General features: G+C 42.3%; 1 protein-coding gene across 15 annotated transcripts in view; it reads right to left on the bottom strand.

Moving 5' to 3' along the window:
• TRDN (triadin) overlaps positions 1-13836 on the bottom strand; it is a 351197-nt gene that overhangs the window by 279924 nt on the left and 57437 nt on the right. For all 15 annotated transcript variants that reach the window (XM_074990631.1, XM_074990634.1, XM_074990630.1 and 12 more), the window contains one exon: positions 12238-12447. In XM_074990631.1, the coding sequence (XP_074846732.1) occupies positions 12238-12447 (210 nt within the window). The remainder of the gene's footprint in view (positions 1-12237; positions 12448-13836) is intronic.

The raw sequence follows: 13836 nt of genomic DNA, 5'->3' as shown, positions 1-13836 counted from the left end.
AAGGATCTGAAAACTTAGAATTTCTGTCATGTTTGATAAAATATAAAAGCCTCACACTAGTTTAAGTGCTTCTAACAGATATCCTAATTTGAATAAAACATATGTGCGTGTCAGGAAGCATTGTACTATGACTACAGAGTTTACATGTTGCCTGAGGATCTCTAGACTGCTAGTTGTCTTTGGAGGGAACTTTAACTTCAGATGCTTCCACCTGCTTCAGCTTCTCCCGAAGACCAAAAGAAAATATAATAAATAAACCATTTTAATAAAACAGATTAGATATACACCTTGTCTCCCATCACCTGTGATCAGAATCCATTCAACTCAGGATTTCTTATGGATCCTTTGTTACACTACAAGCCAGATTTTCCTCACACTTGTACAAGTGTGAGTCAGGATAGACTTGGGTAGGTATGTATCAATGGTTGATACTGATATAAAGCTGATGGGGGAGGAAACTCAGGCCCTCCACTTCCCTTAAATGCAAGTTAACAGACATTTAAAATGTAAATGTGAAATTAACAGTCCACACTATAAAATCTTCTCTGGTTAAATGACTTGACTGGCCTACCATCATTATCCAGTAATTATAAAGAAGTTCATCTCAGGTGTATAGAGAAAACTTAGACTGAATGCAGAATGCAAAAAGAGGCATTTACAACCAAAATGAACTGGAAGCAAAGTTACATTGCAATAGAAGACATTAATTCCTCCACTAATAACAATACTGCTTATTGGGAATACTTGTCAAAAATTGAAAATAGGCTAAAAATAATCCTTCAGAGTTCTGTGCAACTTCAACTACCATGGGTTTGGCTCACATTGGGACAACTATATGTCTAGACTAAACACTACAAAAATAATGAAATGATTCCAGGGGACTTAGACTTCCATTGACTTCAATTATCAGGCTCTAATTGTAGAAAGTTTGCTTAAATGTTGTTTCCTATATTAGCCACACAGTAGTGAAGGACAGCAGTCTCCCTCCCAGCCAGAAACAGAGGGACCATTACACTTTTCTTGGTGGGTGGAGCCATGCCGACTCCACCCCCTGCAACAGAAAAGAGAGGAGGGACAGCAAGTATAAGTGGCAGGCTCTTCAGCTCACGTGGGCTGGAGCTGGAAAGGTGTCTCCAGCTGTCTCTAGCCCATGGCAGGACTCAGGACCAAATGCTGAGCTGAGCAGTGCCTTAAAGCAAGCAGCAAGGGATGAAAAGTCATCTTTCAAAAGGTGGAAGGCAAATCCTAGTCAGGTAAATAGAAAGGAACATAAACACTACCAAATTAAGTGTAAAACTCTAATAATAAAGAAATAAGGAAAGCAAAAAAAAAAAAGATTTTGAGGAACAGCTAGTCAGAAGCTCAAAAAGTAACAACAAAATATTTTTTAAATACATTAGGAGCAGGAAGCCTGCTAAAAAAACAGTGAGTCCCCTAGGCAATACAAATACAAAAGGAGCAATCAAGGATGATAAAGCCATTGCAGGGAGACTAAATGATTTCTTTGCTTCAATCTTCATGGCTGAGGATGTTGGGGAGATTCCCAACCCACACTGCTTTTTGTGGGAAATGAAACTGAGGAACTGTCCCAGATTGAAGTGTCATTAGAGGAGGTTTTGGAACAAACAGATAAACTTAATGTTAAGAAGTCACCGGGACTGGATGACATTCATCCAAGGGTCCTGAAAGAACTCAAATGGGAAATTGCAGAACTATTAACACTAGTTTGTAACCTGTCCTTTGGATCAGCTTCCGTACCTAATGACTGGAAGATAGCTAATATGACACCAATATTAAAACAGTGCTCTGCAGGTGACCCTGGCAATTACAGACTGGTAAGTCTAATGTCAGTTCTAGGCAAATTAGTTGAAACAATAGTAAAGAATAAAATTGTCAGGTACATAGAAGAACATAATTTGATGGGCAAAAGTCAACATGGTTTCTGCAGAGGGAAATCATGTCTTACTGATCTGTTAGAGTTCTTTGAAGGGGTTAACAACTATGCTGACAGGGAGATCCAGTGGATATAGTATACTTAGATTTCCAGAAAGCTGTTCACAAGATATCTCACCAAAGGCTCTTATTTATATTAAGCTGTCATGGGATAAGAAGGAAGGTCCTCTCATGGATTGAGAAGTGGTTAAAAGACAGGAGACAAAGGGTAGGCATAAATGGTAAATTTTCCGAGAAGGGTAACTAGTGGTGTCCCCCAAGGGTCTGTCCTAGGACCAATCCTGTTCAATTTATTCAAAATTATCTTGAGAAGGGGGTGAGCAGTGAGGTGGCAAAGTTTGTAGATGACGCTAAACTGTTCAAGATAGTCAAGACAAAGGCAGACTGTGAGGAACTTCAAAAAGATCTCATGAAACTGAGTGATTGGACAAGAAAATGGCAAATGAAATTTAATGTGGATAAGTGTAATTTAATGTGGATAAGTGTAAGGTAATGCACATTGGAAAAAATAACCCCAACTATACTTACAATATGATGGGGGCTAATTTAGCTATAACTAATCAGGAAAGAGATCTTGGAGTTACCATGGATAGTTCCTTGAAAACATCCACGTAGTGTGCAGAGGCTGTCAAAAAGGCAAATAGAATGTTAGATATTATTAAAAAAGGGATAGAAAATAAGACAAGGAGGATCTTACTGCTCCTAGGTAAATCTATGATATGCCCACTTCTTGACTACTGCATACAGATGTGGTCTCCTCACCTAAAAAAAGATATCCTGGCACTGGAAAAGGTTCAGAAAAGGGCAACTAAAATGATTAGGGGCTTGAAACAGGTCCCGTATGAGGAGAGGCTAAAAAGATTGGGACTTTTCAGTTTAGAAAAGAGGAGACTGAAGGGGGACATGATAGAGGTATATAAAATTATGACAGGTGTGGAGAGGGTGAATAAGGAGAAGTTATTTACTTGTGCCCATAATACAAAAACTAGAGGACACCAAATGAAATTAATGGGTAGCAGGTTTAAAACTTATAAAAGAAAGTTCTTCTTCACTCAGCCCACAGTTAACCTGTGGAACTTCTTGCCAGAGGAGACTGTGAAGGCTAGGACTATAACAGAATTTAAGAAAGAGCTAGATAAATTCATGGAGGTTAGGTCCATAAAAGGCTATTAGCCAAGGGTGGGAATGGTGTTCCTGGCCTCTGATTGTCAGAGGCTGGAAGTGGATGGCAGGAGACAAATTGATTGATCATTGTCTTTGGTCCACCCCCTCTGGGGCACCTGGCACTGAGCTGGATGGACCTTTGGTCTAACCCAGTATGGTCGTTCTTATGTTCTTAACACACTAAGGCTTTGTTTACTCTTTTAAAATTGAACCACAGGCATGACAGAGCACTGGAAGAGAGAGTCCTCTGTAAAAATCTTCTTCATGCCGGCAATTTTAGGTGCCTGGGCTGGAAGCGAGTGACGTAGAATGAATCTGGGAACCCCTACTGCTAATCCCAACCCTCAGGAGGAAGCCTTGTCACCATAACTCTGAAGGCTTGTCCCTTGTTTGTAGCTTGCCCCCTGCCAGAAGTCTGCAAGCCCATACAATGTGTATGCTGTCTGCCTTAACCAGGAGGCTAGAGACTGCTTATTGATGATTGCTCTGCCCCACCCAGAAGATCAGAGCCCAGACTATCATTACTGTCTGCTCTAGACAGGAGGCCTGGGCCAAAACTGCTAATTAGTTTCTGTTTATTGTCTGACAAAGCGATTCAGACAAGGGACAAGCTTGATATGCAGGGACCACTACAGACATGCTTTGTATCATACTTTATGGCAGAGAAAGGCAAAATATGACTCACCCACATCCCCTGGCCCCGTGGAAGCCTGCCACACCCCCACATGCCACTCCCAGTAGCTGGCTGCAGGGACCACATCTTCTCCAACTTGAAAATCCGTGGAAGGGAAGGGGGACTTTCCATGCTGCCTCCGCCCCCAGCATAGTCTCACAATTTATAACCCCCTCATGTGCAGAGCCCCTCACCAAGGGACACACAAGTGCAAAGAAATGCATGAGGCCCCTGCAGCGTGCAAGGATGCCACAGGCAAGGAGCCTGCTGAGGGTCCCATTGGGCTGCCCACTGGGAGCTGCCTCAGGTAAGTGGGTTTCCATCTCTGAAGAAGTGGGTTGGTCCCACAATTTCATTATCTAATAAACTATTTTGTTAGTCTTTAAGGTACCACCTGTCTGCTTGTTTGTTTTGTTAGAATGCAGACTAGCAGGGCTACCTCTCTGTTGTCGATCTAATGCTCACAATCTGAGCTGTTGCACTCTTTTGGTTAACCCATACCTTCAGAAAATTGTCCATGGTTAAACAGCAGCTCCAGGGGTGACTGTGAACTAATTTATGAAGAAGTTAACTTCAAAGCATTTTAGAGACAACATCTGACAGCTGGTATCCTTCAGTGGCAGGGCTCAGACTGAGCTGTTTTGCCATTGTATTGTGGGGAGCAAAGAAAAATTCCCTCTGTGACCGGCTGGGATTCTGGTTGTTTCTCATGGCTCCCCAGAATTCTGATATCCTCTCCTGACCCCACCCACAAGACTGGAGAGAGTGAACCTGCAATGGAGTTTTCTTAAGAGCTCCCACATGCATTTGTTCCAGAGAATAATTCACTGTGAATAATTTATTCAGCATATATAGGCTAGTTTTCTGCTCATGAAACAGATGAAAGAAAATTGAAACCACTTCATTTTTTGGTTCTTGAAAGTACCCAGATTATTTTGTGAAAGTTTGGATTTGGTTGGTTTGTTTTCTTAATGGATGGCTGAATCACTACCAATTCACTCCTGAATTGAAACTGAAGTTGTGTTGGTTCACTGTGATTGGTCATATATATTGGTATTATTAGGAATGCTGGAAATATTTAAACATGTTTTGAGTAGTCAATTATAAATTTGGGTCCTTGGCCGTTGTGAGGGTTAAAACAGTCTTAAATCATCTGGTAAATAAACTCCATAAACAATTACCTTGTTTTCTGATGTGCAATATGCATTAATTACCTGTAAAACTCTTTAACTGTAAAAAATCAGGCAGGCCAATGTCCTTAGCACAGATCAAATTTAAAAAAAATGAATAACCTTTTTTATATTTTTGAAGATACAAGCATGAAAAGCAATTCCTGATCCAATATGCTATTCACTTCTTCATATGGGAGTCACAGATTACATACTGCATGAAATCTGCACTGTTTTATCTAAAACTCTTGTTGCACATCAGCTTCATATTGCATTAGAAATTTTTCAGTGTTTGTAGCAGTGCAATAAAATGTAATAGGAATACACATTTTCATTGTTCCCCCTTCTTGTGAATGACAGTAAGAAATGAATCTGAAAAAATCAAGTTCCTTACCTTTGGAGAGAAGGATGTGGAAGAAAAAAATTACCATTGATCTAAATTCTTATGGGTCATCACACTGCGTTCAAGTCACACTGATACACACAGTTGACTAAAAGCTGGCTCTTGTTCTCCATCCCCTACAGAAGCCCACTGGTACACATGCAATTTTATTCATACATACTGTGACACTGCCCACCCCGCCACTAATGCTATATGGGTGTGTCTACACTAGGAACTAACTTCCAATTTAACGTCGAAGGTAGGCGCTACTTTGAAGTGGTGAAAAGAGTCTACATACATTTTCCCTTACTTCAAAGTTAACTTCAAAGTAGAGAGCCCAACTTCAAAGTCCTTACTCCATTCCCAATAATGGAGTAACGCTCTACTTTGAAGTTTAACTTTGAAGTACGGTGCGTGTAGATGCTCAACTTCGAAGTCTGTTGCAACGTTGAAGTTATTTTGCAGTGTAGATGTGATTTATCTGCTTTCCAGCTCTGTGAGGGGGTAGGAAGAGTAGGGACTAGCACAAATCAGAAGATTCATGGTGCTCCTAAAGTGCTGGGAGACAGAGGGAGAAGCAGGAAGTGCAGGGCTCAGCTACTCTAGTGCAAGAGAGGCATGTGGGAGTGGCAGACAGGGTGTGTGTGGGCTGCAGATGGAACCTCAGTGAGCTGTGGGTTGCTCCAGCCTACTGAGGTGAAGGAGGGCTATGAGAGGCCCACTCCCTATGTTTGGTTGCACATCACTGCTCAGGAGCATGGGTTGCCACAGCAGAGGTTCAGCTTAGCCATGGGGCACATACACTTGCTGGCTTCAGGTGGATGTATACTCTGCACAGCTAAGCTGAGTCTCTGATGCAGCTACCCAAGCTAGTTCAGTTACAGTATTTATGCTCATACCAGTTCTCCTTCAGCTAGCACAAGTATCTATATGTGAGCAGGGGAGTCACACCCTTACCTCATAATACAGATGTAGCCTAAAATGGTTTCCATCCAAACCAGCAGCCTCTGCAGAATTTACCACAAATTTAATCTTTGTGCATACATTAAAACTCCGAGACATGGGCATTCGAGTTGCGTATATCTCGAGTTAATACGCCTGCTGCCCCTGACAGAAGTAGGGAAACCACCCCTGTCAGTGGTGGTAGTCAAGAGTCAGTGGGGAAACTGCTCATGTCAGGGCAGCAGCATGACTCTTGGTCGCCACCCCTCACAGGAGTAGTTTCCAGTTCCCAGGAGCCAGGCAGAAGCCTGGCTCCTGGTGCCCCTCTGCTGGCAGGAGCTGGAAAACTGACCAGCTATGTTCTGGTCAGTTTCTCAGCTCCAGCCAGCTGAGAGGAGCTGGGAGCCAGGGTGCTGTCTGGTTCCTGGCTCCCGCCTCACTGTGGGAGCCAACACTGGTCAGTTTCGTGTCTCCTGTGAGTGCAGGGATCTGGAGCCTGGCTCCCAGCTCCCTGCCGCTCGAGGGAGATGGAAAATTGACCAGCACTGCTGCACTGGTCAGTTTCCTGGCTCCTGAGTAACATGAAAATTTAACTTATGCAGGGTTGTGTTCTTGGCATTCAGGGGATTACTGTATACAGAGTTACAAGATACACATACATCTGTCCATATGATGTGTTAAACTTTGGTAATGAATTCCAAAAAAGGCCAAAACTGGTTAGTAATTTTCCTTTAAAAGGGATCTGAGATCATGGCAACCAAGGACAGACCTCTGTGGGTTGACATTGTCTTTGGAGAGTTGCAACAAAGAATTTTGTTAGAAAAGTGAATGAAAACAATGGTTTAAAAGGAATGCACTGACATGATCAGTATCTCACTGTTATTTTTCTTGACAGTGCTAAAAATATCATGAAAGCAAAATTCAAATTAATCTTTCAACAAGAAGTCATGTTAGTTCAAGTTTAAACTGCCTGCTAATTATTTGAGGCCAGATTCTCTTATGCTTTTGTTAGTCCTATTAAAACAAATATGTCACCACACTGAAACTAAAAGAACTGATTATACTGTACTACACAATGGGTGAAATCCTGGCCTCGTTAAAATCACTGGTAAAACTCCCTTTGACTTCAGTGTGGCCAGGATTCTTTTCCACTCCTCACTACTCAGTGATGCTTAATAGAAGAATCTGACTCTTAATGATTTTGTGGTCCTACCAAGGTCTCTAGATAAGAGACTCGTGAAGACATTATAAAGGCTTTAATAGGGCTTTTGCTACAAAGAGATAGTTTAAACCATCTTTTGAGACAGATGCTGTAAATGTGTAAACTGTGCAGAACTCTCAAGGCAATCTTCAAGGGGATAAGGAAATAAATTGGAAGGAAAATCCTATAAAGTACAAAAGTTACAAAGGAAAAACACAAGCAATAGCAGAATTAACTCCTACTTTCTACTCTCTATTTCAGGTTATGTCTAGATTGAAGAGAAATGCTGGCAAAAGATAAGCAATTTGCACAAAGTATTTGCCTATTTCCTGACGACAGTTATGTCTGGAGAGACTTTCCCAACATTTGGCCTGTCTACTTGGAGCCAAATGTTGGGAAAGCCCCCTCTACTGACCCATCCCATCTTCCTCATGGAACAAGTATGACTGGGTTGTCAGCAGAAGGCTCCTGGAGCAGCAGACATCTGTTGGGAGACCTCTGGTCTCCGGACAGAAGCCTGCAATCTAGATATAGCCTCACAGTGATTCAGCCATCCATCAAGAAAACAAATAAGAACCAAAACCAAAACCCCTCACAAAGTATTCTGGGTATTTTCAAGAACCAATGGATATATATCATGTTTACAAAGCTATCTCAACAATACTGAAAATGACAAGTCCGATTTTATACCCCTGGTTGGATGCTTCTGCTAGAGACTTGAACCAAAGGGAAAATAGTAATGGTTTTTCACTCCTTCTGAACATAAGCACTGTGGGGCATGTTCCTTAAAAAGTCCATCAGTGATACCTCATTATGAGTACGATAATCCTACTGAAGTCAAAGAGCCAAATCCTGAGCAGTATAAGTCATGACAGCTCTGTTAATGCAAACAGGTATATGGCATCTTTTTATTATGCACAGAACTCAGTTCAAGCAGCATGATTCACTTAAAAAGCCAAGCTAAATAGGACTATTGAAAGCCCCAGCTCCTGCTGAGCAGAATATGTACCCATTGTTGCCTTTGTGTAAATAAAGAAGACTATTAATAAATCCACAAGAAGAAGCAAGGAAAGGAGAAGATTTTTCTTCTTAATAGTGCACCATGTAACATCCAGTTTTAAAGCTTGTGTTGTTAATGAGTCAGAAAACCAAGTCACTTCCCAGGGAAAAGAAAATGAAAATTACTCCTCAGCTGGAAACTCTAAGATGGCATTTCTCAGATCACTGCAAAAAATATACACAGTCACCTTTCAAATAAAAGTGTACATTATTTTATTCCTACTGCCTGACAATGTCATTTTCCATTAGTCCACTGAGAACAGCTCACTTATGAGGCAGAAGAGTCAGATTTCCATCTGATTGTTTCAGTCTCCAGTTTGAACACAGTTTACCCACAATTTACTTATTATTTTTAATATTACTGAATATTTCTTCAGCCAGTCTCCCTAGTAGGCATACATTGTAACTATCCTTCAGTTCAGCCTTTCAATCTTACAGAAGAGCTTTGCCTTAGACATGCCAAGGACTGCAGGACCTGGACTGCTAAGAGCTAACAATTAGCTATATTTGATTGCTGGCTTACGCAAAAGAAACTAAAACATATTAAACTGGTTCTTGACATTACTACTGGTCTGTAGCTTTAGATTAGATTAAATATGGAGATGATCAAATTGTTATGTATTCCTTATGGGGTGTCTACGCTACACAACTTGTAGCAAGAAGGTTGTGTTGACACAGCCCTGTTGCTAAGAGTTGGCTCAAGTGAATGCCTTTTGTCAGCACTTTTGCCAACAAAAAACCAAAAACACACTGCCAACAATGTAGCATCCATGCATGTACTTGACATAGCAAACCCTTGTCATTCACTGGGGGAGGGGCAGAGAAGAGGTTAAGCACCCCTGAATGACAAACGCTTTCTCCAGCAAGTGCAAGTAGTAGGCATAGCCTTAGAGAAATCACTCCAAAAAGATAATACAGGTTGAACCTCCCTGATCTGTCACCCTCAGGACCTGAGCGATCCTACATGAGGCATTATGCTAGACCAGGGAAGGTCAGTGGTCCACAGCTGCCCCCATCCCCTCCTGCCATCAGCAGCCAGCCCAGGCCACTGGGTTCTACTTTGAGTCTGGCTAGGCTCCCAACTGTTGGCCCACCCCACCACCAGCCTGGCTAGAGCTTCCCAACCCCACCTGGGGCACCCAGTTGTGGTTTCCTGGCTCCTGCCACCAGCTCACCACCCCTGGTCATGGATTGCTTCCAGGTCTCCAATGCCAGGTTCCTCCAAGGCTTCTACCTTCCCAGCCTTGGCTGTGGCTCCCTGACCCTGGCCCCAGGCACTGCTGGCTTGCTGATCACAGATCTTCAGCCACCACCAGCTTTCTAGCACCAGCTGAAGCTCCCCAGCCACTGCTGGCTTCCTGGCCCACACTGGCCCAGCTCCTGCCACTAGCTGATTTGCTGTGTTGCTAGCTTCCTGGCCCTTGCCAGCCTGGCTGCAGCTGCCCAGCCCTGGCTGGAGTTCCTAAACTTCAGGCTCAAAGCTGGCCCCTAGCCTCTGCTATGGTGAATTTCTGGTCCAGCAACATCCATGGTCCATGGATGTTGCTGGACCAGAGAGTCCTGGATTTTACAGGTTCAATCTGTAGTACTTGCTGGGACTGAGGTTGCCCTTGTTTCTCTTGAAATCCAAAGAGGCCACATGAGAGTCAAGAGAGTCCAAACAACAAAATACAATCCCTCTCCATGCCAAACTTGCTATCCATTAATGCAACACTGGGAGGTTTGTGGATAAGGCTTGGTCTATGGCACAAAATCTTTAGGTGAGTAAATTAATATTGATATTTAGCAGGGCAACATCTATACATCTATCATTAAGTCAACAAACTCTGGGAAGTTAATTTTGAATCCTAACTCAATTTGTTCTGAATTAGAAGGATCACATTTGAATTTTAACTCTTACATAGAGACATCTATTGTAACATTAGAACAGGAGCTATCTTTTAGACTATGTCTAGATTTCAGGGATGTGTCAACAGACATTTTTGTTGAAAGACATCTTCTGACAAGATTTATGTTGACAGATTGTGGCCAGACTGCAAAGCGGATCGCAAGAATGATCCGCTCTGTCAACAGAGAGCAACCAGACTGTTTGGCGGCTCTATTGGCAAAACACCCAACCAGAAGCACAGCTGACAGGGCTGCCTAGTGTCCCAGAAACCCTGTCTGTTAACAGAGGGCCCCTCCAGACTGGCTTTCTGTTGAGCGATCATTCCTAGAGGGGAGCGGGGTACAGCTGTTCCTCATTTTTCCTCATGGGGAGCGGAGTACAGCTGTTGACAAAAGTGCTGCATTCTGCTGACTTACTGTCGACAGAACGCCTTGGGATTCTCGACACACTGTGGATTTTGTCAGCAAAACAGCCATTTTCCTGACAAAACCCTCCGGTGAAGACATAGCCTTACTCAAGAAAAATAATTGCTTCAATTTTAAGCGGTTTCCCTTAGTTACTGTTATGCTTTCCAATAACATAATTGTGCTTCTCCACACAAGGCTTTCCTCAGTAGTAGTTTACTTATCACTGGGACACTTCAGAACACAAAAAATAACTTTATTTTGTTAACAACGTCACAAGAGTTGTCTATATAATTTTAAGATATTCAATTGCTAAGCGCAAACCATAAATAGCAGGAAGTAATGATTTCAGTAATTCAGTATCTCTTCTAGACCTCACTTCCTCTTCTCAGCCTCAGTTACCATTTTTCTAACAGCCTCAGAGTCATGTATCCTCCTCCACCTGTTGTACAACCAGCTGGTACATTTGAACTTGGATCCGATTTACTGATCGTTGGCCAGATCCTATAATGGTGTAAGTTAGTGTTGCTCCATAGAGGACCACGTAGCTACTACAATTTATGCCAGCCAAGGATCTGGTTCTATATGTTCAAGTGCTGGAATGTATATAGATTGCATAAATTATACTTCATATGAGGGTTATAACTGGTATCTATGAAAGTCAGATTTCATGCCTTTGCTATCTTCTGTTTTTCTCTTTCAGAAAATGTACGTGAATGAATGATCCATTAGTGATTGCTCTATGATCATAGTGTTTTTATGTGGGCATTCACAGAAGTCACAGGAAGTTCAGATGAAGAGGATCTTTGCCCATGGAAGCTTATGCTCCAAACTATCTGTTGGTCTATGAGGTGCCACAGGACTTCTTGCTGTTTTTGAAGATACAGACTAACGTGGCTACCTCTCTGCTACTCTTCACAGAAGTGAAATCTGAATGTATTGCTTTTCTTCTCAGAGTTAAGGCAGTATACTGTTTCATAGCTCACATATATCCATGCCCATCTTGAAGAACCAGAGGAGTCTGGGCCCCCTGTTAAATGGAAATCTCAATGCAGCTTTCACACTATCATTGCTAGCAAAACCTCCCTAAAAACCAACGTTCACAAATGCCCACAGGATGAGTACTTGAGCATAAATTAGGCACATAATAAAATTACAGATGAGACTTTTAAGATTACAATTACTTTAAAAAATTAATCCTCTTTCAGTTTAAAAATGCAAAGTTGCATGGAATATAACAGATATACTTTAGTATTTCTTGCAAGAGCAAGGGATTTCTCCTTCCCCTGATTAGTTAAAAAAAACTGAGGTACATTCCAGGCTCTATACTATACAGTGTACATAAAACAGAACAGCACATTTGGGTCAGAAATATAGGAGATGTTAAATGAGAGGGGCTTACCTGCAAAGCTTTTGTAATCCACCAAGTCAAACATTATAATAGCTACTGCTGACCAGGTAACAATCAGAGCAACAACAAGAAGCCATGCTGCTGGTGAGCTGAATGTTGTTATTAGGTCCTCCGTAACTGACTTTTTTCCCACTTTCACAGGTGGCGTGAGAACTGATCCGTTCTTGTTGTCTATTACTGTGGTGGTGGTAGCCATATGCCCTAGTCAAATATTTAAAAAGAGAGAGAGAATAAATAAATATATGATGCTCAGTACCGGTCAGTCTTAAATAAAGAACATATGTGTGGCTTCTGGTCTGTTACAACTGTTACAGTTGTCAGGTTTTCTAACAATGTAGACACTGATTTAGTAATTCACCTCTATTCCGAACAGTGCTTATACATGCACTTAATTTTGGTTATATGCTAACCTGAACATGGAAGCAGTTAAACATATTGTATCCTTAAAATAGGGCTTATTTGCACAAATGTTCAGTTCATACTCACAACAAGCTGGGATATGAATCCAGCTTGCAGTAGCCTGCCATGCTGTGTGGACCCTGATGAGCTAATGTATGTCATGGTAGCAGCTTCCAGTGCCTAGAAGCAGGTTAGATAAACATCAGTCAAAGATGATCTAGATGGTCCTGCTGTGACTGCAGGAGATGGACTCAATAACCTCTTGAGATTCTTTCAAGTTCTGTATTTTATGGGGAGGCGGGGAATAGTTCAGTGGTTAATAAACCAGGGGTTGTGAGTTCAATCCTTGCTGGGGCCTCAAATGCATTCTAACCCTCTTTGAAATAGGACAACAGCAAAGAACTGTTATTGCATATTAGCAGCAACCACTAGGCAGCTGTTCCACAGAAAGATAGGGCAGGGCAGATTCTCACCCAAGCTTGACTCACGCTGATTGGTTAGACAAGACCCAGACTGCTTTCCTGAACCAGGTCCAAAATTAATCACTTGTACATATTCTTAAATCCATGCTTATTCAAAACAGCACTTAAGCAAATGGTTAAGAGTAACTGCCATGGGACAAGTCTGTTCTTTCATTTAAACATTTCATTGTAGCTGAAAAGGGAAGGTGGGGACAGAATTGATGGGCCTTTGGACAAAGCGAGGTGGGGGGAGGTCAGATCCATGTCTGAGGAAGGGACACAACCTTGGGTAGAAGGGGTGGGGCTGGTGGCTAGTCTCCCCCAGGAAGCTCTCAGCACCACCTGGAGTGCACCATGCAGGGCTCTGGCCACTGCCATCACTGCACCAGTGTCAGCAGTGGCTAGAAGCCCCAGGCCCTTTTGAATCACCAGGCACCAGGGTTAACTGCCCTGTTTACTCTTCCCCGCCCCACAACTGGGAGGTTGGTAGCTGAATAGAAATACCTTCCTGAACTGAGGCCATAATCAAAATAAGTTAGGAGCATATATATAACACAGTGTGAAAAAAACCCCAATGGATTGCTTTATTGCTCCCCATGAACCACATTTAACTTTGCTGTGACTAGCTACACACCTAAAACAGCAGTGGATGGAAGCAGAAAAAGATCTCCAAAAGACTGACTTGTTATGGACCCTATGGAAGTCGTCCATCCCCCAACCCTCCATTCTT

This window comes from Carettochelys insculpta, chromosome 3, assembly GCF_033958435.1.
Source record: "Carettochelys insculpta isolate YL-2023 chromosome 3, ASM3395843v1, whole genome shotgun sequence".
NCBI classification, from domain to species: Eukaryota; Metazoa; Chordata; order Testudines; family Carettochelyidae; genus Carettochelys; species Carettochelys insculpta.
The sequence above is the reverse complement of the archived record's forward strand: the minus strand, read 5'-3'. Positions and strand labels throughout refer to the sequence as shown.